We start from the raw sequence: 26,655 nt of genomic DNA, 5'->3' as shown, positions 1-26,655 counted from the left end.
ACTGGGCAGGTTATGTGTACTGGGAGGGGTTACTGGCGGGTTATGTGTACTGGGAGAGGAGATACGTGTACTGGGAGGGGTTACTGGGCAGGTTACAGGAACTGGGAGAGGAGCTATGTGTACTGGGAGGGGTTACTGCACAGGTTAGGGGTACTGGGAGAGGAGATACGTGTACTGGGAGGGGTTACCGGGCAGGTTACGGGTACTGGGAGAGGAGATACGTGTACTGGGAGGGGTTACTGCGCAGGTTAGGGGTACTGGGAGAGGAGATATGTGTACTGGGAGGGTTACTGGGCGGGTTATGTGTACTGGGAGGGGTTACTGCACAGGTTAGGGGTACTGGGAGAGGAGATACGTGTACTGGGAGGGGTTACGGCAGGTTAGGGGTACTGGGAGAGGAGATACGTTTACTGGGAGGGGTTACCGGGCAGGTTATGTGTACTGGGAGGGGTTACCGGGCAGGTTACGGGTACTGGGAGAGGAGATACGTGTACTGGGAGGGGTTACCGGGCAGGTTATGTGTACTGGGAGGGGTTACCAGGCAGGTTAGGGGTACTGGGAGAGGAGCTACGTGTACTGGGAGGGGTTACCGGGCAGGTTATGTGTACTGGGTGCTGGGGGGGTTTCAGGGTTTGGGGTGCGGCCGGCCGGGGGGTGCCGGGGGGGTCGGGGTGCTGACCCCCGCGTCCCCCAGAGGTGGAGCAGAGCATGGGGGTGCTGAACAGCGGGGTGGTCTACGCGCTGTGGGACTACAGCGCCGAGTTCGGGGACGAGCTGTCCTTCCGCGAGGGCGAGCCCGTCACCGTGCTGCGCCGCCAGCCCCAGGAGGAGCTCGACTGGTGGTGGGGGTCCCTCTACGGCCACGAGGGCTACGTCCCCCGCAACTATTTTGGGGTGAGTCGAGGGGTCTCGCAGCGCCCGCGGGCCCAGGGGGGTTCCACAGCCCCCACAGCCACCCAACGGCCCCGGGGGGGCACCCCCGGCACCCACATCCCTCTGGGGGTCCCACAGCCCCCCCCCCCAGCCCAAGGGGGGCACCCCCAGCACCCACATCCCTCAGGGGGGGTCCCACAGCCCCCACAGCCCCCCTCAGCCCCAAGGGGACACTCCCAGCACCCACATCCCTCCAGGGGGTCCCACAGCCACTCCACAGCCCCAGGGGGGTCCCACAGTGCCCACAGCGCCCCCCCCCTCCCCAGCACCCCCATCACTTAGGGGGTCCCACAACCCCCCCACAGCCCAAGGGGGGCACCCCAGCACCCACATCCCTCCAGGGGGTCCCACAGCCACCCCACAGCCCCAGGGGGGTCCCACAGCACCCACAGCCCCCCCTGCCATCCCCAGGGGGGCACCCACAGCACCCACATCCCTCAGGGGGTTCCACAGCCCCCACAGCCCCCCAACAGCCCCAGGGGGGTCCCACAGTGCCCACAGCGCCCCCCCCCCCCCCAGCACCCCCATCACTTAGGGGGTCCCACAACCCCCCCACAGCCCAAGGGGGGCACCCCCAGCACCCACATCCCTCCAGGGGGTCCCACAGCCACCCCACAGCCCCAGGGGGGTCCCACAGCACCCACAGCCCCCCCTGCCATCCCCAGGGGGGCACCCACAGCACCCACATCCCTCAGGGGGTTCCACAGCCCCCACAGCCCCCCAACAGCCCCAGGGGGGTCCCACAGTGCCCACAGCGCCCCCCCCCCCCCAGCACCCCCATCACTTAGGGGGTCCCACAACCCCCCCACAGCCCAAGGGGGGCACCCCCAGCACCCACATCCCTCCAGGGGGTCCCACAGCCACCCCACAGCCCCAGGGGGGTCCCACAGCACCCACAGCCCCCCCCTCCAGCCCCAGGAGGGCACCCCCAGCACCCACATCCCTCCAGGGGGTCCCACAGCCCCCCCCCAGCCCCAGGGGGGTCCCACAGCACCCAGAGCCCCCCTCCCCAGCCCCAGGGGGGCACCCCCAGCACCCACATCCCTCTGGGGGTCCCACAGTGCCCATGGTCCCAGGGGGGTCCCACAGCACCCACAGCCCCCCCACAGCCCAAGGGGGGCACCCCCAGCACCCACATCCCCCTGGGGGTCCCACAGCCACTCCATGGTGCCCCCAGCACCCCCATCCCTCAGGGGGGGTCCCACAGCCCTCAGGGTGGAACCCCCAGCCCCCCCATCCCTCAGGGGGTCCCACAGCCCCCAACAGCCCCCAGGGGGGTCCCACATCATCCACAGCTCCCCCCCCCCAGCACCCCCATCCCTCAGGGGGTCCCACAGCCCCCCCACAGCCCCAGGGGGGTCCCACAGCACCCAGAGCCCCCCTCCCCAGCCCCAGGGGGGCACCCCCAGCACCCACATCCCTCTGGGGGTCCCACAGCCCCCACAGCCCCCCCCCCAGCCCAAAGGGGGCACCCCCAGCACCCACATCCCCCTGGGGGTCCCACAGCCACCCCATGGTGCCCCCAGCACCCCCATCCCTCCGGGGGGGTCCCACAGCCCTCAGGGTGGAACCCCCAGGCCCCCCATCCCTCAGGGGGTCCCACAGCCCCCCAACAGCCCCAGGGGGGTCCCACAGCACCCACAGCTCCCCCCCCCCAGCACCCCCATCCCTCAGGGGGTCCCACAGCCCCCCTACAGCTCCCGGGGGGCACCCCCAGCACCCCCATCCCTCAGGGGGTCCCACAGCCCCCCCCCAGCCCCAGGGGGCACCCCCAGCACCCCCATCCCTCAGGAGATCCCACAGCCCCCCCCCAGTTAAAGGGGGTCCCACAGCTCCCACAGCCCCCCCTAGCACCCCATCCCTCAGGGGGTCCCACAGCCCCCCCACAGCCCCAGGGGGGCACTCCCAGCACACCCATCCCTCAGGGGGTCCCACAGCCCCCCCCAGCCCAAGGGGGTCCCAGAGCTCCCACAGCCCCCCCCCCCAGCACCCCCATCCCTCAGGGGGTCCCACAGCCCCCCCACAGCCCCAGGGGGGCACTCCCAGCACACCCATCCCTCAGGGGGTCCCACAGCCCCCCCCCAGCCCAAGGGGGTCCCAGAGCTCCCACAGCCCCCCCCCCAGCACCCCCATCCCTCAGGGGGTCCCACAGCCACCCCACAGCCCAAGGGGGTCTCACAGCCCCCACCCCCCCCCCAGCACCCACATCCCTCTGGGGGTCCCGCAGCCACCTAGGGGAGCACCCACAGAACCCATGGCCGTGGCAGGGGATCCGGGGCCCCAGAGGGGTCCCACAGCACCCACGGCCACCCCACCCCCTCCTCTAACACTCTTCCCCTCCCCCAGCTCTTCCCCAGGGTGCGGCCACAGCGGAAGAAGGTCTGAGGCTGGGGGGGGGCCCTGAAGATGTGGGGGGCCCTGAGCTGGCACTGCCCCTCCCCCCTCCCCAGCCGCTCGGACGTGTGGGTCCCCCTTGCTGGCAAGCCACCTCCTCGGCTGCCCACCCGTCCGCCCCCGCTTTGTCCGAGCAAGGCACTGGGGTGCCCCCCACCCCACGGTGTCGTGTCCCCTTGTCCCCCCCCTCCCCCCGCCTGGTGACGGTGGGTGTCACCCCACGGTGTTGGCTTTTTTGGGGAGTAAAGAGCCTTTGGCTACGCCTGGTGGTCTCCATCCTCTGTGGCACGGGTGGGGGGGAGGGGGCTGTGTGTGACACAGGTGGGGTCACCCTGATCAGGCTCGGGGGTGACATGGATGGGGACCCCCTGATCAGGGTCCCTCTGGCCCCCTTAACTCTTCTGTGCTCCGCTTGGCGCTTGTGCATCCACCGGGATCATGGGGGACCCGCGGGAAGGCTGGAGCTGGGACCACCCATCCCATCCCCTCTCCTTGCGGCTCACGAAGGACCCCCTGGGTTCAGGCTCCTTTTTCCAGCTTTCTGGAATTCCAGACTTTTCCCGGAGGAGAGCTGCACCTCTGCCGGGTGATGGCGGGGGTGCGTCGCCACGCTCACCGCATCCTTGGGGGGTGCTCAGGATGGAGGTGGGCTGAGCAGGATGGAGCCACCGCTGGCGTCCTCCGGGGTCTGAAGGAAAGAAATGGAGCCGGGATGAACCCCCGCACCTGCGGAGACCCCCCCCCCCCCCAGGCACCCCCTTCAGTCCGTGCTCCCCACTCACCGCTGCGGATCTCAGCCGGCTTCTCCTCGCTGCGGTCCATCAGGAGCTGCCCAGCAAGCAGCACAGAGCCTGGTTGGACCCCCTGCCCCCCAGCATGCTGGTGGCGCAGCCCCCTACCCTGCCGGCTGGGCTGCACGCCCCCCTCCAGGCTGACGTTGCTGAGAACCCTCCATCCCACTGGATGTGGGGAGCAGGGTATGGAGAGCCCTTGGGGGCTCCTTGAGGATGGGGAGCAAGGGCGCAGCTCCAGGGTCACGTTGCCGAGAGCCCTGAACCCCCTGGATGTGGGGAGAGCCCTTGGGGGGCTCCTTGAGGGTGAGGAGAGCCCTTGGGGGTTCCTTGAGGATGGGGAGCAAGGACGCAGCTCCAGGTTGATGTTGCTGAGAGCCCTCCATCCCCCTGGATGTGGGGAGAGCCCTTGGGGGGCTCCTTGAGGGTGAGGAGAGCCCTTGGGGGTTCCTTGAGGATGGGGAGCAAGGACGCAGCTCCAGGTTGATGTTGCTGAGAGCCCTCCATCCCCCTGGATGTGGGGAGAGCCCTTGGGGGGCTCCTTGAGGGTGAGGAGAGCCCTTGGGGGTTCCTTGAGGATGGGGAGCAAGGACGCAGCTCCAGGTTGATGTTGCTGAGAGCCCTCCATCCCCCTGGATGTGGGGAGAGCCCTTGGGGGGCTCCTTGAGGGTGAGGAGAGCCCTTGGGGGTTCCTTGAGGATGCGGAGCAAGGATGCAGCTCCAGGGTCACGTTGCCGAGAGCCCTCCATCCCCCTGGATGTGGGGAGAGTCCTTGGGGGGCTCCTTGAGGGTGAGGAGAGCCCTTGGGGGCTCCTTGAGGATGGGGAGCAAGGACGCAGCTCCAGGTTGATGTTGCTGAGAGCCCTCCATCACCCTGGATGTGGGGAGAGCCCTTGCGGGGCTCCTTGAGGGTGGGGAGAGCCCTTGGGGGTTCCTTGAGGATGGGGAGCAAGGATGCAGCTCCAGGGTCATGTTGCCGAGAGCCCTGAACCCCCTGGATGTGGGGAGAGCCCTTGGGGGGCTCCTTGAGGGTGAGGAGAGCCCTTGGGGGTTCCTTGAGGATGCGGAGCAAGGGCGCAGCTCCAGGGTCATGTTGCCGAGAGCCCTGAACCCCCTGGATGTGGGGAGAGCCCTTGGGGGGCTCCTTGAGGGTGGGGAGAGCCCTTGGGGGGCTCCTTGAGGGTGAGGAGAGCCCTTGGGGGTTCCTTGAGGATGGGGAGCAAGGATGCAGCTCCAGGTTGATGTTGCTGAGAACCCTCCATCCCACTGGATGTGGGGCTCAGAGCCCTTGGGGGCTCCTTGAGGACGGGGAGCAAGGATGCAGCTCCAGGGTCACGTTGCCTTGGGGTGCTAGAACCCTGCAGAGGGGTCTGGGGTGCAATGACAGCCTCGTGGCGGGGGGTCCCGAGTGGACCAGAGAGAGCCTAAGGCAGCTCCAGGACAAATGGATGGATCTCGGAGTCGGATCATGCCCTGGAACCCTCCCCTGGCCAGAGCAGTGGCCAACTGGGCTGGTGGCCAACTGGGCTTGCGTGCACAATGGTCCCTGAGGGTGAAAGGAGCCCGGTGGAGGTGCGCTGCGGGGACCAGGAGGTAAACTGAGGCACCTAGAGCACATCTGTGGGGTCTTGGGGGCGCAACCAGCGCAAGCTGAGGCAGCCCCAGGACAGCAGAGGGGTGGTGGGCACACGGGGAGCTCCAGGCTTGAGGGGACTGGGGGGGACAACGTGAGTCTTGAGGGGATCCCATGGCAAAAAGAGAGTCACCCCCACCCCGAATTTCCAGGACAGCTAGTCCTTACTCGCCTCCTCCCCGTCCTGCCCCCCAGTTCCCCCCAGCCAGAGCTCTGAAGGTGCCCCAGGGTGACCACGCCACCATGGCGCCCCTCGGGGTGGGGTGGGGGGCTCCTCCAGCATCCCTCAGGCTTTGGGGGGGCTGCCTCCACGGAGGGGCCACGCTGAGCCAGCAGCACTAGCTCCGACGGGTCGACATGGCACCACGGCTGCTGGCACGTCCCCAGTGCCCCCAGCGCCGTGCTGGGCCCCGCTGGGCGCCATCTTCACCTCACAGAGGCCGAGCGCAGCCCTCGCCCCCCTGCCCGGCTGCTGCTCCCTCATTTCCCCCCCTCCATCATCTTCCTGAAGGAATAAACACCTCGGCCGGCTGCTTTCCACCATTTTATGCTTCTAGGAACTCGGAACGGCGACATCGGGATTTAACCCTCATTCTCCGCCACGTTCAACCTCCTGAAGCAACATGGAGGGCCGTGCTAGGCCCCCGTTCCATTTCCAAGGGTGAAACACTTCGATCCGCCGCCCTGACGCGCAGGCAGGGATGCCACCGGTGCTGCTCATGCCGGTTCAACGCTTTTCCCCTCACGGAAAGATGGAGAAGCCCAGAAGGCGACAGGACGGCAGCTGCAGAGCGGACCAAGGCACCGCTGCGGCCTGTAGGCCCAGGGCCCCCAGCGGAGGTGGCCATACCCGCCTTGGGCACGTGACTGCCATGAAGCAGCAAACCGACCAGTTTGGGTTTATTACTAATCAATGGATTTTTACAACATTTTACAGGTGGGTCGAGCCGCTTGTAGCAATCGGGCTGCGCTCGTTAGGAAAACCACCTTCAAATTCCAGCCTTGGATTTTGTGGCAGGCTGAAAAATGGATTAATTGGCTTTTCTGGAAGAAGCGGCGGTGACAAGAGGATCCTGAATCTGTGACCGCGGGCGGTTGTACCTGAGGAATGGCAGCGCTATCTGCATCCCTGGAAGGCAGACAGAAGCCAGAGGAAAATCTCGGGAAGCGCAGACCCCCGTCACCATCACCTATGGAACACCGAGCATCCATTTGCACAGCGGCACGCGCAGATTTTTTTTTTTTTTTTTTTTTAAGCAAACACGAGCATAGTTGCATAGTCTTACCTCACCGCCACCAATATACTTGGGAATGAAATCCCTCAATTTACTTTTTCCTCCGTTTATGTTGGAAAACCATGACAGAACAGAGGACTCGGCCAATCTGCGCATTTCAGAAACATCCAAAAAAACCCGCCTCGTACCTCAGCAATTAGTAAAAGCCACTCTATTAAAAGACAGCGCTCAACTGCTGCGTCGTTCCAACAGCTTTTGGCTCACCGCCAGGCAACTTGGTCCGTCCATCCATATCCAAACAGGAAGAGAAACATTTTGACTCCGTCAGAGGGACAAGCTTAGGAAAATTTTTTTTTCCTTCTGTTAATTGCTAAGTCGTGACGCGGTCACCTTTTAAAAAGGCACAAGCTGGTTGCTTGGCTTGCAGGGTCAACCGCTTTCACGTTCCATTGCTTGAGGTTTAAGAAAAGGTATTCCTGTTTTCTCTCGTTTAAATTTCGAAGCCAAGTAGCAACGCAAAAAAAAAAAAAAAAAAAAAAAAAAAAAATCATCACCAGGCAAGGAGGATAGCAAAGGGGACATTTTGTTTAGTCGAGGCCACTAGCTCCTCGTAGGTAAAAACATTATTTCAAAAGCTAAACTTTGAGCCCATCTTGATCTGGCAGTATCCCTTGGAACGAAAGGAACATTTCGTTAATGTGATATGATGCGTTAAAATTACTCGACCAGACACATTCACATCATTTCATCGGTCAGCCACTTACATTACACTTCATGCATTATTACAGGAATTAAGAGACCAGGATATAAAAGCCATCTGAAGATGCAGGGTCACAGTGAGATAGTGCAATGTGCTCCAGGACACGGAAGCTTTAATCTGTGGGTCCTCCATCGACAAATTTAACAACAACAACAACAAAAAAACCAACCCAAAACCAACCAACAAAACCAACCCTTCAGCGGTACGCTGGCGGAGGGGAGGCAATGGTTTTCGGCACAGCAGAAACGCGCGTGGTGAAACACATTCTGTTTGTGAAGTTTTACAATTTCGAAAGAACAAACCCCGGCATTCTTCCTCCCCAGCCAAAATCCGACCGCCGAGAACAAGAGGAGGTTTCTCAAAGGCACAGGCTCAACTTACAACAGCCGTTGCAAAGCAAACGCCGCCAGTTCATATTTCTGTGCTGCTGAATAACCGAGAGAATACGCTAAACTATTTCCATTTTCTCTCCCCCTTTTTTTTTTTTTTTTTTTTTTGAAGAGTATCTTTGTTTTTTCTTTCTCTATGGGGAACCTCTGCTAATTTTACTTCTTTTTTGAGAAGCGTGTACACGACATACCTATGGCAAGAAAACCCCCAAACTCAGTTAGTGAGAAACTAGTAACTTCTGACGACAAATCATTCCTTGGAGAGGTGAGTGGTTTAAGCCGCTGAGTGACTCTGCCGTGAGAAAGGAAGTCTGAGGATCCTGAGAGTACAATTTTGCTGCTGGTTGGAAACCAAAGGAAAAAAATAGTGCATTTCACCAAAGACAAACCCAGTAGAATTTAGCTATGCTGCTGCCTTGATACCAGAGGTGTATGCTATAAAAGAACCAGTAAAAAAATCTTGTAAATCACACACTCATATTTAATATATTGAAACAAAATAGTTAAGAATGCAAGAACTGTATACAGATTAAAAAAATATTTTTTAAACCATCTGATCTTAAAAATAGACAATAGTAGTGAAGCTTAAAATACAACCACTCGCATTAAAATGTTTCAAGCAATACCACCTTGGTGTGTCCTGTTCCATCAAATGGCCATTAAGATAACGCATCAGTTGTTAAAAAGGTTGTGTTGGTTGGAGTCACTTTTTCACAATCCAAATCTACAACAGTTTTGCCTTTGACGGAAGAGCCCGAGCATTCCTGGTGCAAACTTTCCCGTCTCTCTGCAAGTTTCGAAGTGGATCGAGCCATCGAGCCACTCTGGCTCCCGTTGGTTTGAGAGCAGACATTGTTCACTTTTGTCGTTTTGTTTTTGTGGTGGTTGTTGTAGACTTTGTATTTCATGAGGAGGATGAAGATGAAAACAAGAACTGAGGCCACAATGATTCCCCCGATAATGATGATCATGGTTCCTCCCAGGAACTGCGCGTGAAGGGATCGGCACTGTTTGTATTCCTCCTGCGTTGTGAACTGCACGCACCCGATCACTCTGGTTGCCGTCAGAGACGTCAATCCATCGTCATAAACAGCAAGGACACAGAGGTCGTACTCACGTCCTGCAACCAGATCAGTCAAGAAGAAGGATTTACTAGCAGCTGGAATCATCCTGGAAGAGAAAATGAGCACAGTGAGCATCCGAGTTGACCGAGCCTAAGGAGAGCTCTTGACTAGCGCCGCCACCGTAAGGAAACATAACGGAGCAGGTGGTGAACACGGCAACCAGAACAAGCGGAGAAACGCTAGCGTTCCCTCGGTTCCTTGGGAGGGCTGGAAGTATTTTACCCACGGCAGTACCCCTGGCCATTACTGACAAACGCGGACTAGAGCGCGCACGCTCACCGATGGCCAGCGTGGGGACGATTGCACCTCATCTACTGTTTTTATCTGCGTTGCCTTAAACCTCCGTGTAAGTTCCAGCATAAAAGGGCATCGCATGCCCCGTGCAGAATGGAATACGGTCAGCCTTTCCATCAAGGAACCGAAGCAACATGCTTAAGAACTTAAATGGCAGAACAGGATAAAACTAAACACTTTAAAAAGGCATTTTAGTAATTTTACACCCACGGGAAGCGCATTTAGAAGACAAAGGGGAAAAAGGCAAATTCAGACCTTTTGATCTACAGATTAACCTGATTTCCATCTTCTAACAGCTCCGTGATGCTCAGTGTCTCATAATGAGGTGACCAGTAAGAGCAATCACCGAGTGGTCCCTTCCGTAGCCCAATAACGGCGTATACGGGCTTCCTTACCTCGATGTGACCCTAACGCTGCGATTGCTCCCTGTCAATGCCAAATATTCCTGTATCACAAAGTAGCACCGGTACTACACCAACAGATGAGAAGGATCCCAAAAGGAGAGCTATGGGCTGTGTTACAGATTCCCACAGACAGGACCGTACCGATCACCCCGCCTCCTTGCAGACCTGCTCTCCGTACGTTGGGCTCGGATTCCTCACTGGAGTAAAGTAGCACCATTGCAGAGGAGTTAGTGCAACTGCATCTATTTATAGTGGTGGGCATGTGGCCTTCTCCTGGCCACAAAGGTGATGGTGGGGTGGTGGTGAAGGCCAACCCCTTGTCGTACCACTTTTTGGAGCAGCCATCCATGGGACTAAGGGCTATACGATGCCCAGACTGGAAAGAAGAGCTACGCCTTCAAACAAAAGTCCTCCAAACACACAGCTGCTACCACTTCATTTATAACAACTGAATGTCTGTGGCCGTGAAAAAACAAAACCGCTCCCTTGCTGATGTACGGCATCATCACAGGTTCATAGAACCACTGAAGGAGGAGACCCCCAGCAGTAAATGACCCTCCCAGTAGATATTTGTCCCCGGATGACCCATCTGAATTTCCTAAACCATTGCCCCAGCCTCAATTTATAACAGCAGCATCATGACCCCCCACCCCGGAATGTGGCTGCGTGCTGGGTTTGGAGGCTAACGTGATTTTTACTGCAGGAAAAACAGGCTTTGGAGAGGAAACTACACAAAGATTCATTTGCCTAGCTGAACGGCCGTATTATTTGCCTTATTCAGCAGCCTTTGATGCTCACCGTTCTTCTTCCGAACAGCTTTCCGCGTCGCGTGATTGTCAGGATTATTCAACGGAGAGTTCGGTCCTGAAATTTGACTAAATTATCATGAACGGCATATGCTGTATTCCCAGCTATTGCTGAAATATTTTTACAGTAGCTGTCATCCAGAAGAGGAGGTTCTAAACGAAGGCTTTTCCCATCCCCCGTGCAAATCTTCTGTGCAAGTGTTCAGGGAGACCGAATAGATGTTTGATTTCTATCAGCTCTTCTGGTAATAGGCGGCTATTTTCAGCTCTGTGAATAAGGAGAAGCGCCGAGGCTTGATAAGGCAGGAGATAAGGTTTCCTCGCTGCCTAAGCAGTTACTCACAGACGTGTCTCCCGGGAAAAAGGTAGCTGTGGTGGCATATTTAGGAAGTTTCAAGGAAACCTCTGCGGATGAGTAGGGACAGCTCACCACCGAGTAGGCAATCTGCCTATAGCCGTGGCAGTAGTTAACCTCTGCGTGTCTTCTCTCTCGTGCCTACGGAACATTTGCTTCTACAGCGGAGTCTTCCCTATCCCTTATTTACTTTATTTCAGCGATGCCGTGAATGACCCAATAGCGGTTAAATCCAATCAACTCCACCAATTAGCGCAAGCTGGAGTTGCAGCAGTTGTAAGAAAGGCAGGTCTTTAGGGGTGAGCGGCGAGGAGGATGCGTAGGGAAGGCCAGAAGGCACGCAGACAGACGTGGGGTGCAAGTGGATCATTGGAAAGCTCCATCGTTCTGCCAGAACCCACAGGATAAAACTAAATGCTTTAAAAATGCGTTGTAGTAATTTTACACCCGCGGAAAGCGCATTTGGAAGATGAAGGGGAAAAAGGCAAATTCAGACCTTTTGGAACTACAAATCAACCTAATTTCCATCTGCTAACAGCTCCGTGATGCTCAGTGTCTCATAATGAGGTGACCAGTAAGAGCAATCATTGAGTGGTGGCTCCCGTAGCCCAAGAACGGCATATACGGGCTTCCTTACCTCGACGCTTAGAGAACGGCACCTTCAGACCAAACGTCTCCACCAGTGCTCAGCGTGACCTAGGAATGGTTTAAGCACCATTTACTAGATCCTAGGTTTGTTACGGAATGCCTTCGGGATGCCTTATGATCCCCGACAGCCCCAAGTGGCCAGGATACGGGGGCACCCTGATCCTAAGCAGGGTAAAGCTTATCAGCCCCTCAGTGGGATTATTTCATCTCGGAGCTTGCAGCAATCAAAGTCATTTACTTAAATAATTAGTTTGCATGGAAGACATTTCACAATAGCGGTACAGAGACCATAAAACCATGTCTGCCAGGAGATTCCCAGATCTCCGGGGATGCAAAAACCTTTTTTCTTTGTTATTCTTTTGGGGGCTTTTGGTCTTTTTAAAATTTTTCAAGAAATGTTGTTTCTTGAAAATTTCACAAGAACTGCCCAGCAGGTTTTGTTTTGGTTTTTTTTTTCTGAAAAAGCCCTCTTAGTTTACATTAGTTTCATCAGGAGCTGGTTTCTTATTACCTATAAAAGCTACGGAAAGCGTGGATTTTAGGCACAATTCCAACAAATCTTTTAGTAGCTGAAAGCCCACCGCCTCTTCCCTTACACCCCTAAAGTCACCGGGTCTCCATGTGCTTGGCGTTGGCCCGTGACCACCATCATTCAAAGGGCTCGATACCAGAATGGTAACTGTCAGATTTAAACCAACGGCGCTAACGTGACTGGTTTTGGAGTAGACACCCCTCAACCATAACCCGTGCCATCTGCAGGCAGCCAGCGCCAAGCAAAGCCCCTTGGTGAAAACCCAACTGTGAAATCTGTTCACGAAAACTTCTGACAAAACATCCTTTTGTGAGATTGGAAATATTTCCTAGCAACGTTGTCAACGACGACACAATAAACCGAGCCGCTCAAAACAGAGACGGAGTCTTTTGTCTGGACTCTAATTGATAATGATGCTGCCCAGAGGACAACGTAATACTGCGGCCAGACGGGCTCAAATTAATGGCTTTTACTTTGGCCAACTCCTCTGCCCCCAATCCCACGCCACCATTCTGACGGTTTGAGAAAGAGAATTTCTTTTCTGCCATTTCAACTGGGAGGCGAAGAGTTGGGGGCAGAGGGAGGGATGGGGAGTTCGAGGCGTTGGGGGGACCCCTGGGGCAGGAGGTCTTTTGGCACAGATCCTGTCCACAAACCCCTGTGCTGATTAAAGGGATTAAAAAGCCATCGGTAGAGTCTGTTCTTTTCACAGAGAGAGACCCAAGGATGATCTGTGGCATCTGTGGAGGTAAAATCAACAACAACAACAACAACAACAACAACAACAAAGACCATTCTAAGCATCAAATCCTAAGCCATTACTGAGCTCAGGCTGCTGGCTGCGTTTTTCCAAATAATTATTTTTACATGGTTGATGCTACAGCCTGGAAATGAAATGACCACGCACCAGAAGATACAGACAGTCATGAAGCACTGATGGCAGGTTGCTTATTTATACAGCTTTCAGACAAATCCTGCCAAAATTTTCGATGGGAGCAATGACAGCTATTGATTCTCATTCATACTACAAAAAAAAAAAAAAAAAAAATTAAAAAAAAATCATACTTCTGCATCAAGAGTAAAAAAGGAAGCGGGGATGCTTTCCTCCTCCAAAAAAAGCACAGCATCTTGAAACGTTTGGGAAGCAAGAGACAGATGCTTCACGTTTGAATGATCTCTCCATGATGCGACTGCTCCCATCCATCGTTTGCAGCTGCAAGGTCTCATTTCTACAAGCCGCGACGCAGCTGCAGCAGCCGTCAGGTGGGCAGCAGCGTTAGCGGAGATGACAGGGAGGAGGGGAACGATAGCGGAGGAGCCTGGCTTTGTGAGGGTAATCCCGATTACCTCAGCACGGAGCCAACCATGAGAAGAACATAAGGCTTTTCCCCATAAAGGGAAACCTGAAGAAGAGGTTTCCAAGGAGAAGCTCCCTGAAGGAGCCTGGAAACTGCTGTGACAACCGCGACGCTGCCAGGTAAAGGGAAAAAGCTACCAAAATTCAAGCCAAAGAGTGACGAGTCACTTGTTCCCTTCTATTTCCAGGTGTTGGATGGCTCCCGCGTTATTGGACTTCCACCGGCATATCCTCCTTTTTGGGGGGACGCTAGGAAACGCCGACATGGCCATTGTCCAGACCGCCTGGATAACCGTGGCAATCCCGACGTCCTCCCAAACCACCGCGGCTGCTGCGGCGCCTCCATCAGTTGAGCGGCGTGTTGCACAGCCCACAGGACCCCAGACTGCACGTGGGGAGGGGGGGTCCGGTGTCTCCAGGGCACCCCGAAAGGGAACCCAGAAAGTCTTAACGGCACGTGCCTGACGGGTGAGGAGCTACAAAACCTCATGCAAACCTCACCGTTTGCAATCTAGCGCGGTGCTGAGGCTTTCCGTTGCGCTGCACTGCGCTAATTTAAGAATTTTTGAGCAGACGTAGCGTGGCTGATTCCAACTGCTTTTTCACGCAACAGATGCTATCATTGCTATATTGATCTGGCAAATATATCACCTTTTCCCCAAGAGTGACAGCTCTGGCCTTTAAACAACGGTACTTTGTGCTCCGCCGCAAAAGCCGGCTGCCTCTCAATTGCGGAGTTTTTTTCTCAACATGGCAAAAACAAGGACGTATTATCAGCAGTTTTATGCGATATATAGTCTCTCAATTATCTATAGAGAAGCATCACTATTAAATACTCATCTTCTAATTTATAGCGTGTAGTTGCAGCTAATTAAAGTTAGATGATCGCTAGCTATGAAAGACTAAATTCGATGCTTAGGAGACTGTTGCCTTTGATGTTATGGGATCCAGCTTCTAATTGACGAGGGCATCAAGCGGGTTGTTATGAAGCATTAGTAATCTGCTGCTTATATCAACTGCGGTACAAACAAAATTGAAGCTTATCCAGCCTAGCTCAGACATACAGAATCTCCATCCCCCACCCCCACCCCCCCCTTTTTTTTTTTTTTTTTTTTTTTTTTTTTGTGATTTGTTGGCTATTTGAAGAAGCATCAGCGGACAGAACAGGAGCATCTGCACTTCCCTCCCGGGGATTTTGAGCATCGGTGGCTGCCCCACTTCTCTCTTGCACAGAGGGAGGCTACAAGGGAAAGGTGGCCCAGGGTCCTTTGATGAACCTTTTACTGCGTAACCTAAAGCCAGGAGCCCTTTTCATAAATATACATATGGACTACATCAGCATACAAAAAGAGCTGCATTTTCATCCCTACGTACGCACGCAAACGTGCGCGGGCATTGTGACAAAGCAGCAATAAAATCACGTGGCTGCTCTCCCTGATTAATTATTGCTTTTGAAGCTCGTATAATATTTTGTCACTGCGATTTTAGTACCAAAAGGTCAGTCCTGCTGATCTCTCTTCCCTGAGACTAGCACTAGAAACCTGGGCAGGACACTTGAGCGACAAGAGTTAAATGAAAATTACAGCATTGCAAAGTCCAGATTGCACAGGAACCGTAATCAGCGTCGAGACCGTAAGCTGTTTAAAGAATACAGATCCATTTATATCTCAGAGAGCGAAAAGCGGCACGGAGTGGCTATTATGATTCTCGACTCGCTTCTATACGTGGCTGTACAAGAAGGGTTTCCGACCTCGCTTCTGAAAACAAACAAGGCTCTTGCTTTCAATATTGATGCTCGCCGCAAATTGCTACCTGCACCTTAACACGCCGATCCTGGCTTGCTGCTACTCGTCTTGCCAGACACTTCGCTCTCCTGCAATTGGTTTTCTCCACAACTAATGTCTGCCTTTGGTTTTGCTCACCTCCCTCCCAGGAGATGGGTCAGTGCGATAGTTTCCATTTCACAGAAAGAGAGGAGTGATGCGACTCCCCCCGAGGCTGCAATAACTGGCGGAGCCAGGAGCGCAGCTCCTGCTTTCCTTTTTCCATATTCACCACCGGAAAAAATGCCGTGTGGCTGCGTGTTGTGGCTGTCCCAAAGTGGGAACACGAGGAGCGATGCTGGTGCACTTATGCGCCGGCGTATGCCGACGGCACCGCCGTGTGCAGGGCGCATACGTTGCTCTCGTGTACACGGATGGATAATTTGATCACAGTCCAAAGGGAAAACAAGGAGGAAGATTATCTCCCCCCTGTTTAGGGCTTCGATTACAGTGCACTTACCTACAACAACCTATCCAGGGGGTGAGGGAAATGGAAAGGTGAGGAAAAATAAAGGAGTCAAAGGAGGAACTTAAATCCTCAAGATAAAGCGGAGTTGCCATAGCAACTGCTCTTGCCATGGTACCACTCAACTTGACAGAAGTGACAGGTTTCTGATGCATCCCGCACCGCTTCGTACTTTTCCCAGGCAGCGAGCTATCATCTGCCAGAAATAAATTGTGCAGCGTGCTCCGGGTAGCAGGAAGCTTTTCACCTTCTGTAAAACTCCTTTGGCAGCACCGAAGCGCTGCCACCACTGGGGATGCTGCGACGCATCTATTTACATCTGCACGTATCAACAGGCTGACTCCGTGATACAGATGTTCATGGGCCACAACCAGAACCACGGGGGCCGAGGGGGGCTCTGGACCATGCCAAGGGTCGGCAAACACATCTGGGGGCTCCTGGTTCACCAGGAGTGCTCCAGCCACTCCAACATTGACAGCGGTAGCAGTCGTTCAGATAACCCCAAACGCATAATTGCTGCCCAATTATCATTCCTCTCGCTATAGCGCAGAGCCTCCATTAAGGATCTGTATTTGATGATTACCTGCTGGTGGGAACTGAACAAGAACCATGAATTTTCATCTTTGAGAGGCTCGTTATCCTACTACACTGCATTATTGGAAATCGCTGCTCGGTGATTTGAAACATGAAGTATTTTAGGGTTTTGCTACCAACCTGAGCCTCTCGGTTAAGCCAAGAAAGGGGCATGCAGACGGAGTATTTGTCCCCATTTTTTTCCCCATAGCTCTTCTTCGGGAGCAAGGCCATTCAGCAGAAGCAGCAGCAGTTGACTCAATTCTGTACAGATTTATTAACCAGCCACCACATGAGTCACTCATTTATTTTTAGAGGCTCTGGAAAGTTTAAAACTCATGGAGAATGAATTGCTGCAATTGCACGAAGGCTGCCAAGTCGGCTGACCAGCTGTTACGGCAGAGGGTGAAAAATCCCATTAAAGAACTCTCTTGCACTACTGGCCATGCCTGCAATGCACCCACTGGCTCTAGCTGCTTCTCCTGGCTTGCTTTGCTTTACTTCCTAGTGGGAAAATGGGATAAAATCCCTCTAGAAACCCCAGCCACAGTGACAGAGACGTCTCTGCTTCATGTTTCCCTTCGTTTCACAACTCTGCACTCCTTCCAAACAGCGATGTCACAAATGTTCTCGCAGCTGACAACGAAACGAGGCCTCATCTTCCAGCCAGCTCCTCACCAGCCCCATCAGATACCAACAAGGCATCCTCCCACCCCCTCCTTAAGAGACCCTTGCTTACCCTCGCCCGGTCCTCCTGCTTCCTCGCTAGCTCGTAGCCGTGACAACGGGAGGATGGATGGCATCCTTCCTCAGAGAGACTCTGGGGATGGGCGTTTTAACATAAGGCTCCCGAAAATCCCAAGTGACTGGGAAGCGAAATGTCTATTTCCAGGACTTCACACAATTTTCATACCCGGTTCCATTTTTTTTTATTTATTTACTTTTTAAAAAAAATTTATTTACAAGAATTTGCTCGTAGTGGTGGGCATTTGAAACAGGAACCCCAGCAGAACAACTGTCCTGCGTCCCTTTCCTTAGGGGGCTGCTTACTAAAGCGGTATGTTTCAACCCTGGCTTTTAGGTGTATTTCTTTAGTTATCAAGTATCATTCTCCTTTCGCTTGCTCCAAGCTTCAGTGCCAACAATGGCATTACGTTAAAAAAAAAAAAAAAAAAAAAATTATCATCACTCAGCTTGGAGAGGTTATCATCCTCCTGAAGCACACAACCACGAAACATTTCATCTGAATCAAATGCTTGCTCCTGCTTTAAAGTCATTCCGCCCATCCCTATCCCTTCTACCCCCCTGTTAATCACTAATCAAAGCCTAGAAACAGAAAGGCAGATAATCAAGAACTCAGCCACCCCTGCGCAGGGCAGCGGCTATAAAATGCTATAAATCACTATAAACGGCTATAAATGGCTATAAATCTGCATGCTGTCCATTGAGACTTGCTATCCAAGAGTTATCCCCCAAGTAAATTTTACCAATTAAATGCGAAACACGCACAAATTGCATAACCTAAAGCTTTCTGTGCGGTGTCCAGCTCACACCGGTGAGTTTTATCCTCAGGACACCACAAAAACGGGGAAAAGGAGGCATGTGGGGGCAAAGGGTCAGTAGGACGCCGTACGGCCGTGTCCCTGTTGCTTTGGGCACCTCGTAACTTTGGGCATCCTGACTTTTTTTCTCTCTTCCCCATATTTTTAAAGCAAAATAATTACTCTCAATCAGCATAAAAGGTAACTAAAATCTCCATCTCAATTTCCTTCCATGTTAACAACTAAGAGATTGCTCATCAGCTTCACTTGGTCCATTAAACCGGACTATGAAACTTAATTACATCTGTAAAGAGTTTAGAGACCCTCAAGAGGCAGCGCAGTTATTAGTTTTAACGGCGTAACTCCTCAACAAGGGGAGTTGAACAAGCAAAGTCTCCGGCAACGACTGCTCCCTCATCCCCTCCGTTACGCGGAGGATATCAAGCGATGCTACCCTTTCTCCTTTACTTCCACCAGCTACTTCAGAGGGGCACGAGCGCAGGTACACGAGCAGCGTTACCTGTACACTAGGATGTCGTCGGCAGAGCTGTTATACTGGATCTGGTACATTCGGATCCCAGGGAGGTGATGCTGAGAAGGCCACTGGATGAGGGCGGAGGACGACGTCAGCTCAGCCACCACGACCGCCTTCTCTTGCTGAGCCTTCGTTTCGTTTGGAAAGCTGGACTTGGCAGAGATGAGGATATCTGAAGGGCCAGGCTCCGCGTCTTTGTCGCAGTTGGTGCTGTTGGCGAGGTTAGGGTATGGGGTAACGAGGAGCTCGACCGGCGCCGTCGACTCTCCCGCAGCGTTCGATGCTATGCAGGTAAACGTGCCCTTGTCGGTCAAAGAAGTCACCAAAATATCCAGAGTACCGTTCTCATAAGAAACCGTCCTAGATGTGTTAGAGACCAGCTTCCCGTCGGGTGAGATCCATCGGACGTAGGGATCCGGATCTCCAACCGCTTTACACTTCAACGAGATGCTTTGGCTTTCCGTCGCCGTGAGTTTGGGGGTTCGGTGCGTTATCATCGGGGGTTCGCAGACAAATTCCTCCTCTTTAATCGACCAGAAGTATTTGCCCATCAGTTCTGGCGGGGAGGCGCAGGTCTCTAGGTCATCTTCTCTGGTGAGACGCCTCAGCCACACCAGTTCGCAGTTGCAGTGCAAAGGGTTCCCCCCGAAGCTCAGCACCAGGGACGACAGCGGTGACCCTTTGGACTTGGCGTACACCGGTATTCTGGAAAACAAAGGATCGGGAGGGATCTTTTTCAGCTTGTTGGAGGTCATGTCCAGACGGGCAAGCTTGTGAAGGTTTGAGAAGATTCCCTCCGGCACAAACTCGATGAGATTATGATCCAAACTGACCGTATTGACGTTAGAAAGTTTGGCAATTGTTTCCCAAGGAACATTCACGAGGTTGTTGTAGGACAGGTCCAGATCTTCAATTGTCTCAATGAAGTCGTCCAATGACCCGGGAGAAATATAGTTTAATTGATTGTTACTGAGTATTAAATGCCGGAGGTTAATTAAACCTTTGAAATGGTCTTCGTTGATGTAAGTCAGCCTATTACTATCCAAGTGCAAGGCGTGAAGACCTTTAAGATCAAAAAATGCATAAGGCATGATTTGACTTATTGTATTCCTTGACAGCGTCAAATGAATTAGATTCGTCATATTTGCAAAATCTTTCCTCCTAAGCGTCGTGATAAAGTTATCCATCAACCTTAGCTCTGCCGTTCTCCTGTCGATACTGGGGGGCACAAAGAGGAGCCCCGTCTTCGTACAGAGAATTGTGAAGGATGGAGACAGGTTTTGACACATGCATCTTTTGGGACACATCATGGCCTTCACAGCTGTGCTAATTACCAGTAGATAGACAACCAGCCTTTCCATCGTAAGAAAAATAACAGACCTAAAGGAGGGGGGGAGGAAGAAAAAAAAAAAAAAAAAGAAGAAAACCATGTAAATATATTTTGATTCGGTGTTAGAAATAGGTTTACATTGAAGTTTTCATTATGAGTCCACCTGTGGAAACACAAGGAAATGACTGAAGTTAATTTGGATGGGTTTAGAGCTAAGAGCTTTGCGTCCCGCGCTGGTTTGGCTCTGCTCGCCCCCGCCCACAGCATCCCTTCGGACCGTGAGGCACGGCTCCATCACTGCTGCTGCTCTGGGATGCGATGACGGGGTTACCGCTACCTCCTGGCGGCTCTTCACAACCGACTGGGTGGAACGAAGCAAGACGTGAAGCCGCTACTTAGTGAGAGGAATGCGACGGGGGTGGGGAAAGCAAATAAATATACAAGATTTTTTAGGTTAAAAGCACAGTCTACGTCACTTTCTCTATGCAGATCTTACTGTTCGCTGGGGCCAGAACCTTATTTCACCCAGCGCATCGCTCCATTACTTCGTGATTATGCTCCCCTCATTATTATTTTTGCCATTACTGATGTCCGACAGCTTTTTTGGCGTACCCCTCCAGCTCACTGTGCCCCTCCGAGGACTGAGCTCTTTGCAGAAATGGGTGTTAATAAGGACAAGGTTTGGGTTTTTTTTCTCAGGAGGTGGCAAAGATCTAAAACTTCTAATAAGGAGGAGAAATACCTTCAAAGGCATTTTTGAAAAGCAAAGCCACGCTCAGAGAAGCAGGTATATATTGTTTTTTTCTTTTTTTTTTTTTTTTTTTCTGTGTGGCACAGGTAGCAGCTTCGGAAAAATAAATTTCATAATTGCACATGGCTTTGGTCAATGAAATTACCTCTGTGAAATCTTGCCTATGCCAAGTTCTTTCCCATTGTCTCGGAAATGCTTGCCTGCTATACCAAGGGTAGATTTTCATTCTTATTTTACCTCCAGCTGGCTGGAAAATTGCTAAGCTTGAAGCGTGGCGACTTGAGCAACCAGGAAAGCTAAACCTCCCAGTCTACAACATACGGAAACTATGTGTTCCGTGTGAGTGTCCTGGTATTTCCAAACTTCAGCTGGCCAATCCTACTCCTAACTAAAGGGGTGTGGTGTTTCTGCAGGCAAGCACACGTGGCTTCGCATCACGCGCAAGCTGCAGCGCACGAGAGATCACAGCTGGTGACTTTGATGTCATAATTCCTTCATACAGCACGTAAACGCGGTGCAAAACCAGTCGACCACCACCCCTGAGAGCAAGAAACATGGCATAAGGTGAGGTTCTGGGTGTAGCACAAAGCAAGGGTCAACGGCAAAATCTGCTGAGTCAGCTATTTGTAAAAGAGACCACCAAAACCTTTGATTACAGGGGTGCAAAAGATCCTTACGGTAGGTTTGTGGGTTGTTTTGTGGGGTTTTTTTTTGTTTGTTTGTTTGTTTTGCGTTTTTTTTGTTGTTGTTGTTTTGTTTTACTTTAATGATTTCCACGAGCCAGAGCTCTTTTACAGGCTGACAGATCTTTAAGATCCAGAATTGCGGCATGACAGTTGCAGAGCCTGGAAATTAGTTTGGTTAGATCAAATTTAGAGCTCCACAGAAGGGGAAAAAGGTTATTTAAATCAACCCACTGCTTACACATTATTATTATTTCAATTCACAGAGCACGAAACTCTGTCTAAACCTTTTAACCAGTGCTACGCGTTGTCTTATTAGAGGTCAATCTTGAATGCAATTCTGATCAAATGACTGCAAAGAATTTTGTAAAAAATAAATGAAAAAAGAGAAAAAAAAAGAGAAAAATTTTAAAAAAATAATGAAAAAGCCATCAACCAAACCCTCTCCAAAACTTCTGAATGGTTAGAGCACGGTGTGAGGGTCCTATGGTAGAGTTTTGCACAAAGCTAGTTCACTTTATGCTTATGATTTTTCCTAACGAGCATCCCCTTAGTAATTTCTCGCTTCCTGATCATTTTTCATAATATTTAATATGGTCCACTACAAGCTTCATCTTTCAAATATTCGCCTTTTTGAAAGAAACCCATCTCTGCCATCACTCCATCCTGCACTCCAAACCCTTTTCGCTTCTAATGCGTCCATCTCTTCACTCCTGTTAGGTACAAACGATTAAGGGATGTGCAATTATCTGAAACCAGGCTGCTGTGCAACATTGCAATTCCTTCATTTTGTCATTAGCAAATATTAATACCATTTTAGTGGATTAACTGCCACCTGGGCTGTAAGAAACCAGTACAAACCCACTTCCCTTAAAACATTACTCCGTTAAAAAATAATTAAATGCTACTAACGTGAAACCACGGCACTAAAATTAATGATTTTACAGCCAACCATGACCAGGGTGCGATTGCTCTTACAAACTACGCGACGCGTTGCAAGGAAATTGTGACTCGTAAAGAAAAGCCGCGTGCAAGGGAGTTAACCGCCACTGCTCTGGATTCGTGTTAAAAGCCTAAAAACTGATAATACAGCAATATTTTTAAAGACAGTTTAATACCCACCACCTCAACAGAAGGCAGTCAAAGAAACGTATTTCACACTTAAAAGACACAGATGTAGGACATGGGGGTGGGGAAACTTCTCTGAACTGTTGCTTCTTGACTCATCTCCTCAATTACCATCCGCAGCTTGAAGTTTGCACAAAAAAATCATCAGTTGAGGAAGGCATTTAATTCCAAAGTAATCAAGACCTACAGAATGGAACAGTTCCAGTTGGAAGGGACCTACAACAGGGGGTCAGGTTCAAGGTGCGTGCAGAGACACAGGGGGCTTTGCTATTTTCCTACTACTAGGTTACCACCGGTTGCCATTTGTAGTTGAAATGATATTTAAAGGAAAGGATATTGAGTCCCAACTATTCCCAGCTCCTGGCCTGTTAATGGTGTTCCGCTGGGAAGAGTTCCAGTTGCCTCTGCTGTAGATAGAACAGATTTTTGACAGCTTTAAGTCGGTACCACGGTATAGAGATTTTTTACCCTCTGCAAAACACAAACACGGTGTGAACAATGATGCGTAAAGATACTATTTCACCAGCTTTAAGGAAGAAATTCCATCTTCAAAAAAACCCCAAAAAACCTGGTCCTTTATCAAGTGCCTTTGCAAGGGAACGGCGCCTTTCTTCGATGCAACACATTTATTTCAGCGTAACCCGCTTCCTTCCCTTGCACCCCGCTATTCATCTGACTGCCGTTACTAGCGAAATATATTCGGGTCCGTGGTTTCCAGCCTATCCCCGTTTACGCTGCGTCTATTCGGCATCCACCTGCATCGTTCCGTGGTGTTTCAGGGATGCAGCTACCTCTGTGTTTTTTCGGCTCGTCCCCCACCGAATGGGGTTCCTGACTCCCGTGTAGAGCGCAGCCCCCAACCACTCCACACCCAGATGTGGCGTGGCTAACGCAGCCACCCCCTCCATCTCTGCCTCTTCCAAGATGTGCCCTCCTGCTGGTTTTCCACGTTTTTCCATGGTTTTTTTGATTGTCGTACTGCCGTGACAACCTGCTCATCACACGAGGCAGGTGCTCGCCATCTGCATCAGTAGAAGGAAAAAAAAAAAAAACAACAAAAAAAGCAGCTTTTTCTTGAGGGAGGCTTTATCGTTGCCCTTTTCTGATCCAGAATTAACCACCACGTTGGAAATAAAGTCTATTTAATTCACCAGCAAGTCATAATGCACTTAATTTGGGGATGCTTGCCCCACCTGTAAATGAGCAAGAAAAAGAAACACATCCAACAACTGTCCAAGAAGTGCCTTGCTAATCCCCCCTCCCCCCTTTTTTTTTTTAATTTAAAATTAAAATTTTTAAATTTCCAAGAAATACCTCTCTGGATACGCTTGGACATAAAGCAGAGGAGCTGCAAATCTGCTCGCCCAAATCACCACGATAATTAATATTAATATTAGCAGGGTTTGGTGGTCATTTTTTTTCATTTTTTTTTCCTAATTTAGTTCACAGCGTTAACAGGAAAATCAAACCATTGACTATTAAATATAACAAAACATAGAATATTTATTCTTTTTCCTTTTTTTCTCATTATTTCGTGTTATTTCTCAGACACGTCAGCTATGCAGGGAACGTGTTTGCCTTTTCCTTTCTCATCGTAAGGTGGCACAAACAATACCCACCTGCGCATGGTTGTTGCCTACCCCTCCTCCAGTCGATGGCACCGGGGAATTATATTTATAACACATAAAAAATCACATTTCTAACTCGCACTGCAGTGGTGCGGAACAGGAAAACCAGAAGTAAAAGCACCGCAAGAACTTTCACCTCTTTCTTTTTTTTGTCTCACTTATTTCAGCCATCTGTATCAGCAGACCCCAAAATAATTTTTGTTTGTTTGTTTGTTTTGTTGTTGGGCTGTTTCATTGCCCTTGGGTTTGTCCCCCCGCAAAAAAAAAAATAATCCCAAACCAAAGCTGGATTCTGTTCCGTTTCCTAAGCTTTAGTCCGTACCGTATCCCGAGGAAGGTACAGAAGGAATTACCACCAAAAGGTTAAACGCTTCGTGGATTTATCGTGTGACTACCTGCACTCCCTCCCTCCATCTCCTTCCTTCCTCCGAGGGTCATGATGAGCTCTGCTGATCTTTTATCCCCCCACGGAAAATCCTGAGCTGGAGCCATTTAATCTACGGTCGAGGCAGCCAGGACGCCGATAGAAATGAGGAAACTGAAATAGCTCCTGTGGGTTTTGATGAATGGTCCAAGGTCTCCTGAAGATGTACTTGACGAAAAGCAGAGGGGGAATTATATATATTGACGTTTTTTATTTAAGGACAGAGCAGCTTCTGGTGCAGGCAGCCTGGAGGTAATGCTGCTTCAGAGCTACCGCACCGATAAATGATCTATTCTTAGCGATGCTGTGTATCCTTCATGGAGGCTACGCTCAAACACAAGCCAATATTAGTACTTAGAAGCATTCATTCTTGATTGGAAGATCTATTATGAATTGCAACACACCTCACTACTGAGTCCCACTGATTTTACACATCAGTTTTACCTTGCTGGTTTCACCGCCTGCTGCTTCTTGTACCGGGGTGCACAAAAGAGTTGCGCCGTTGGCCGATCTGAACTTCACGCTGCAGGTGATGCTCTTCCAGCATCCGGGAAATTGCAGAGAATTCCCACTTCTGCAAGGACTGTTGGGGATTATCCAACCCTTAACATCCCCCCTTTGACACATTAAAAAAAAAAAACAAAAAAAGGAAACACATAAAGCACATTGTTCCAATGGGACGGTGAATTTAAGATGAACGCGCGTTTTTCTCGGAGGTTGATTCTTTGATTTGTTACGATGCTCAAAAACATTCCTTCAAGGGAAAGGCGTGATGATCCCAGTAGGAAAATGCTGTAGAGTTTAGATCACACCTTCTTACTCAGGAAAGGCAAATTAGATCCCTGATGGAACAGGTCCTTGGCCCCCGTTGGGTATGGTGGATCAATGCCAGCAGAAACCCCCAAAGTTTGTAGCTTGGTATTAGAAAACGGCTCCTGGTTAGAACTTCCCACCAGGAGGATGGAAACATCGTGGCCTTATATCAAAGCAAAAAAAATGGTCTTTAAGCACCTGGAAATTTAGGAAGAAAGGCATGATGGAAGTGGAGGACTCTTCTCTGCAAACACCGTGTACCAAACTGCAGCCACAGCTTTTAGACTCTCTCAACTCCCCAAAGATGTTCTTGGAATTTTTATTTTAGGATAGTCTTGAAGCAATCTGGTGACACATTTTACAAGACTATAAAAACACAAATGGCTCTTTACGACACCGAAAAGGGGAACTTTTGCTGCTTAAACTGAAATCTTGTTAGAAGGGCCTGAGCAGACCTTTCGTGGATAGCTTCTAGACATACTTGAACCTCCGCAACATTAAAATGCCATAAAACATCCTTCTCCGGGTGGAGAGGATGGGAAGGTGAGTCAAGGGTCTTCAGCCTCCATCACGTAGGACTTCATTCTGATACGGACAGATAATAACTGCGGCATGGTTAATTGCCCTTCAGATGTTTAACACTGAGCATTCAGATAGACAAAGACCCGTCCCTGCACGCTCTGCAGCCTTCCCTGGTCACTTGAGCACGGTCCTAATTTCTACAGTTAATTTAGTCTCCTGTTGTCGCAACGAACTGTGACGCCTTCTAGAAGAGCTTTCCAACCAACCTGGAAGCTGTGGGCTGCCACGCCACGCCTCACCTAAACCCTTCATTGCTTGGACCAGCATAAAACACACCAGAGGTCTAGTTCTGACCTCTCCTCCTTCCGACCCCCCTTCCAGCATCCTGCCACACGCGGGAAACCACAAATTGCTTTGAGAGGTATCGAATGGCGGAAGATGTGCTGGGAGGTGGTGGGTAGATGGATATTCCGCCTTCCTCCTTGCAGACCACGCTCAGCAGATGCTGTTGCAGCTCCTGCTCTCCCCCTGCTCACATTCAGCAGGTGACCCACCTCCACCAGCTCCTCACCACCCTGCAGCCCCCTGTCAGCCCCTTGGTTCCACCGGTTTCACGTCTCACCGCACACCAGCCTCCAAGCTCATGCAAGTATCAGCCTCAGGGGTGCATACTGCATGGGGAAGCTTCTGGAAGCACAAAACCTTAGGGAACCGCAGCACTTTCTGCCCTCTGGTCTGCAATGATTTAGATCGCTAAGGGTGGGAAGTCCACAAACCCGTGAA

At 51.6% G+C, this 26,655-nt stretch overlaps 2 protein-coding genes across 4 annotated transcripts in view; one reads left to right on the top strand and one right to left on the bottom strand.

Annotated features, from left to right (window-relative positions):
• Window positions 1-650: 650 nt before the first annotated feature.
• Window positions 651-3,578, top strand: LOC130143292 (relA-associated inhibitor-like). The gene is made up of 2 exons (XM_056325994.1): window positions 651-894; window positions 3,280-3,578. The coding sequence occupies exons 1-2, from the start codon at window positions 709-711 to the stop codon at window positions 3,316-3,318; spliced, it is 225 nt and encodes a 74-aa protein (XP_056181969.1). The 5' UTR covers window positions 651-708; the 3' UTR covers window positions 3,319-3,578.
• Window positions 3,579-8,222: 4,644 nt separating this feature from the next.
• LOC130143294 (leucine-rich repeat and fibronectin type III domain-containing protein 1-like protein) overlaps window positions 8,223-26,655 on the bottom strand; it is a 53,184-nt gene continuing 34,751 nt past the window's right edge. For 2 of the 3 annotated variants that reach the window (XM_056325998.1, XM_056325997.1), the window contains 2 exons: window positions 18,579-19,973; window positions 8,223-9,305 (listed from right to left, as the gene is read on the bottom strand). In XM_056325998.1, coding sequence (XP_056181973.1) covers window positions 8,795-9,305; window positions 18,579-19,954 — 1,887 coding nt within the window. In that variant the 5' untranslated portion in view covers window positions 19,955-19,973 and the 3' untranslated portion in view covers window positions 8,223-8,794. The remainder of the gene's footprint in view (window positions 9,306-18,578; window positions 19,974-26,655) is intronic. The other variant, XM_056325999.1, reaches the window with a different exon arrangement.

The sequence above is a fragment of the Falco biarmicus genome, assembly GCF_023638135.1.
Source record: "Falco biarmicus isolate bFalBia1 chromosome 22 unlocalized genomic scaffold, bFalBia1.pri SUPER_22_unloc_1, whole genome shotgun sequence".
NCBI lineage: Eukaryota > Metazoa > Chordata > Aves > Falconiformes > Falconidae > Falco > Falco biarmicus.
This window is presented reverse-complemented; position numbering and strand designations above follow the sequence as displayed.

Coding starts and splice junctions, on each gene's coding strand:
- LOC130143292 (XM_056325994.1), top strand. CDS start 709: ATGGGGGTGCTGAACAGCGGGGTGGTCTACGCGCTGTGGGACTACAGC. Junction 895..3,279: donor TCCCCCGCAACTATTTTGGG/GTGAGTCGAGGG, acceptor CCCCTCCCCCAG/CTCTTCCCCAGGGTGCGGCC.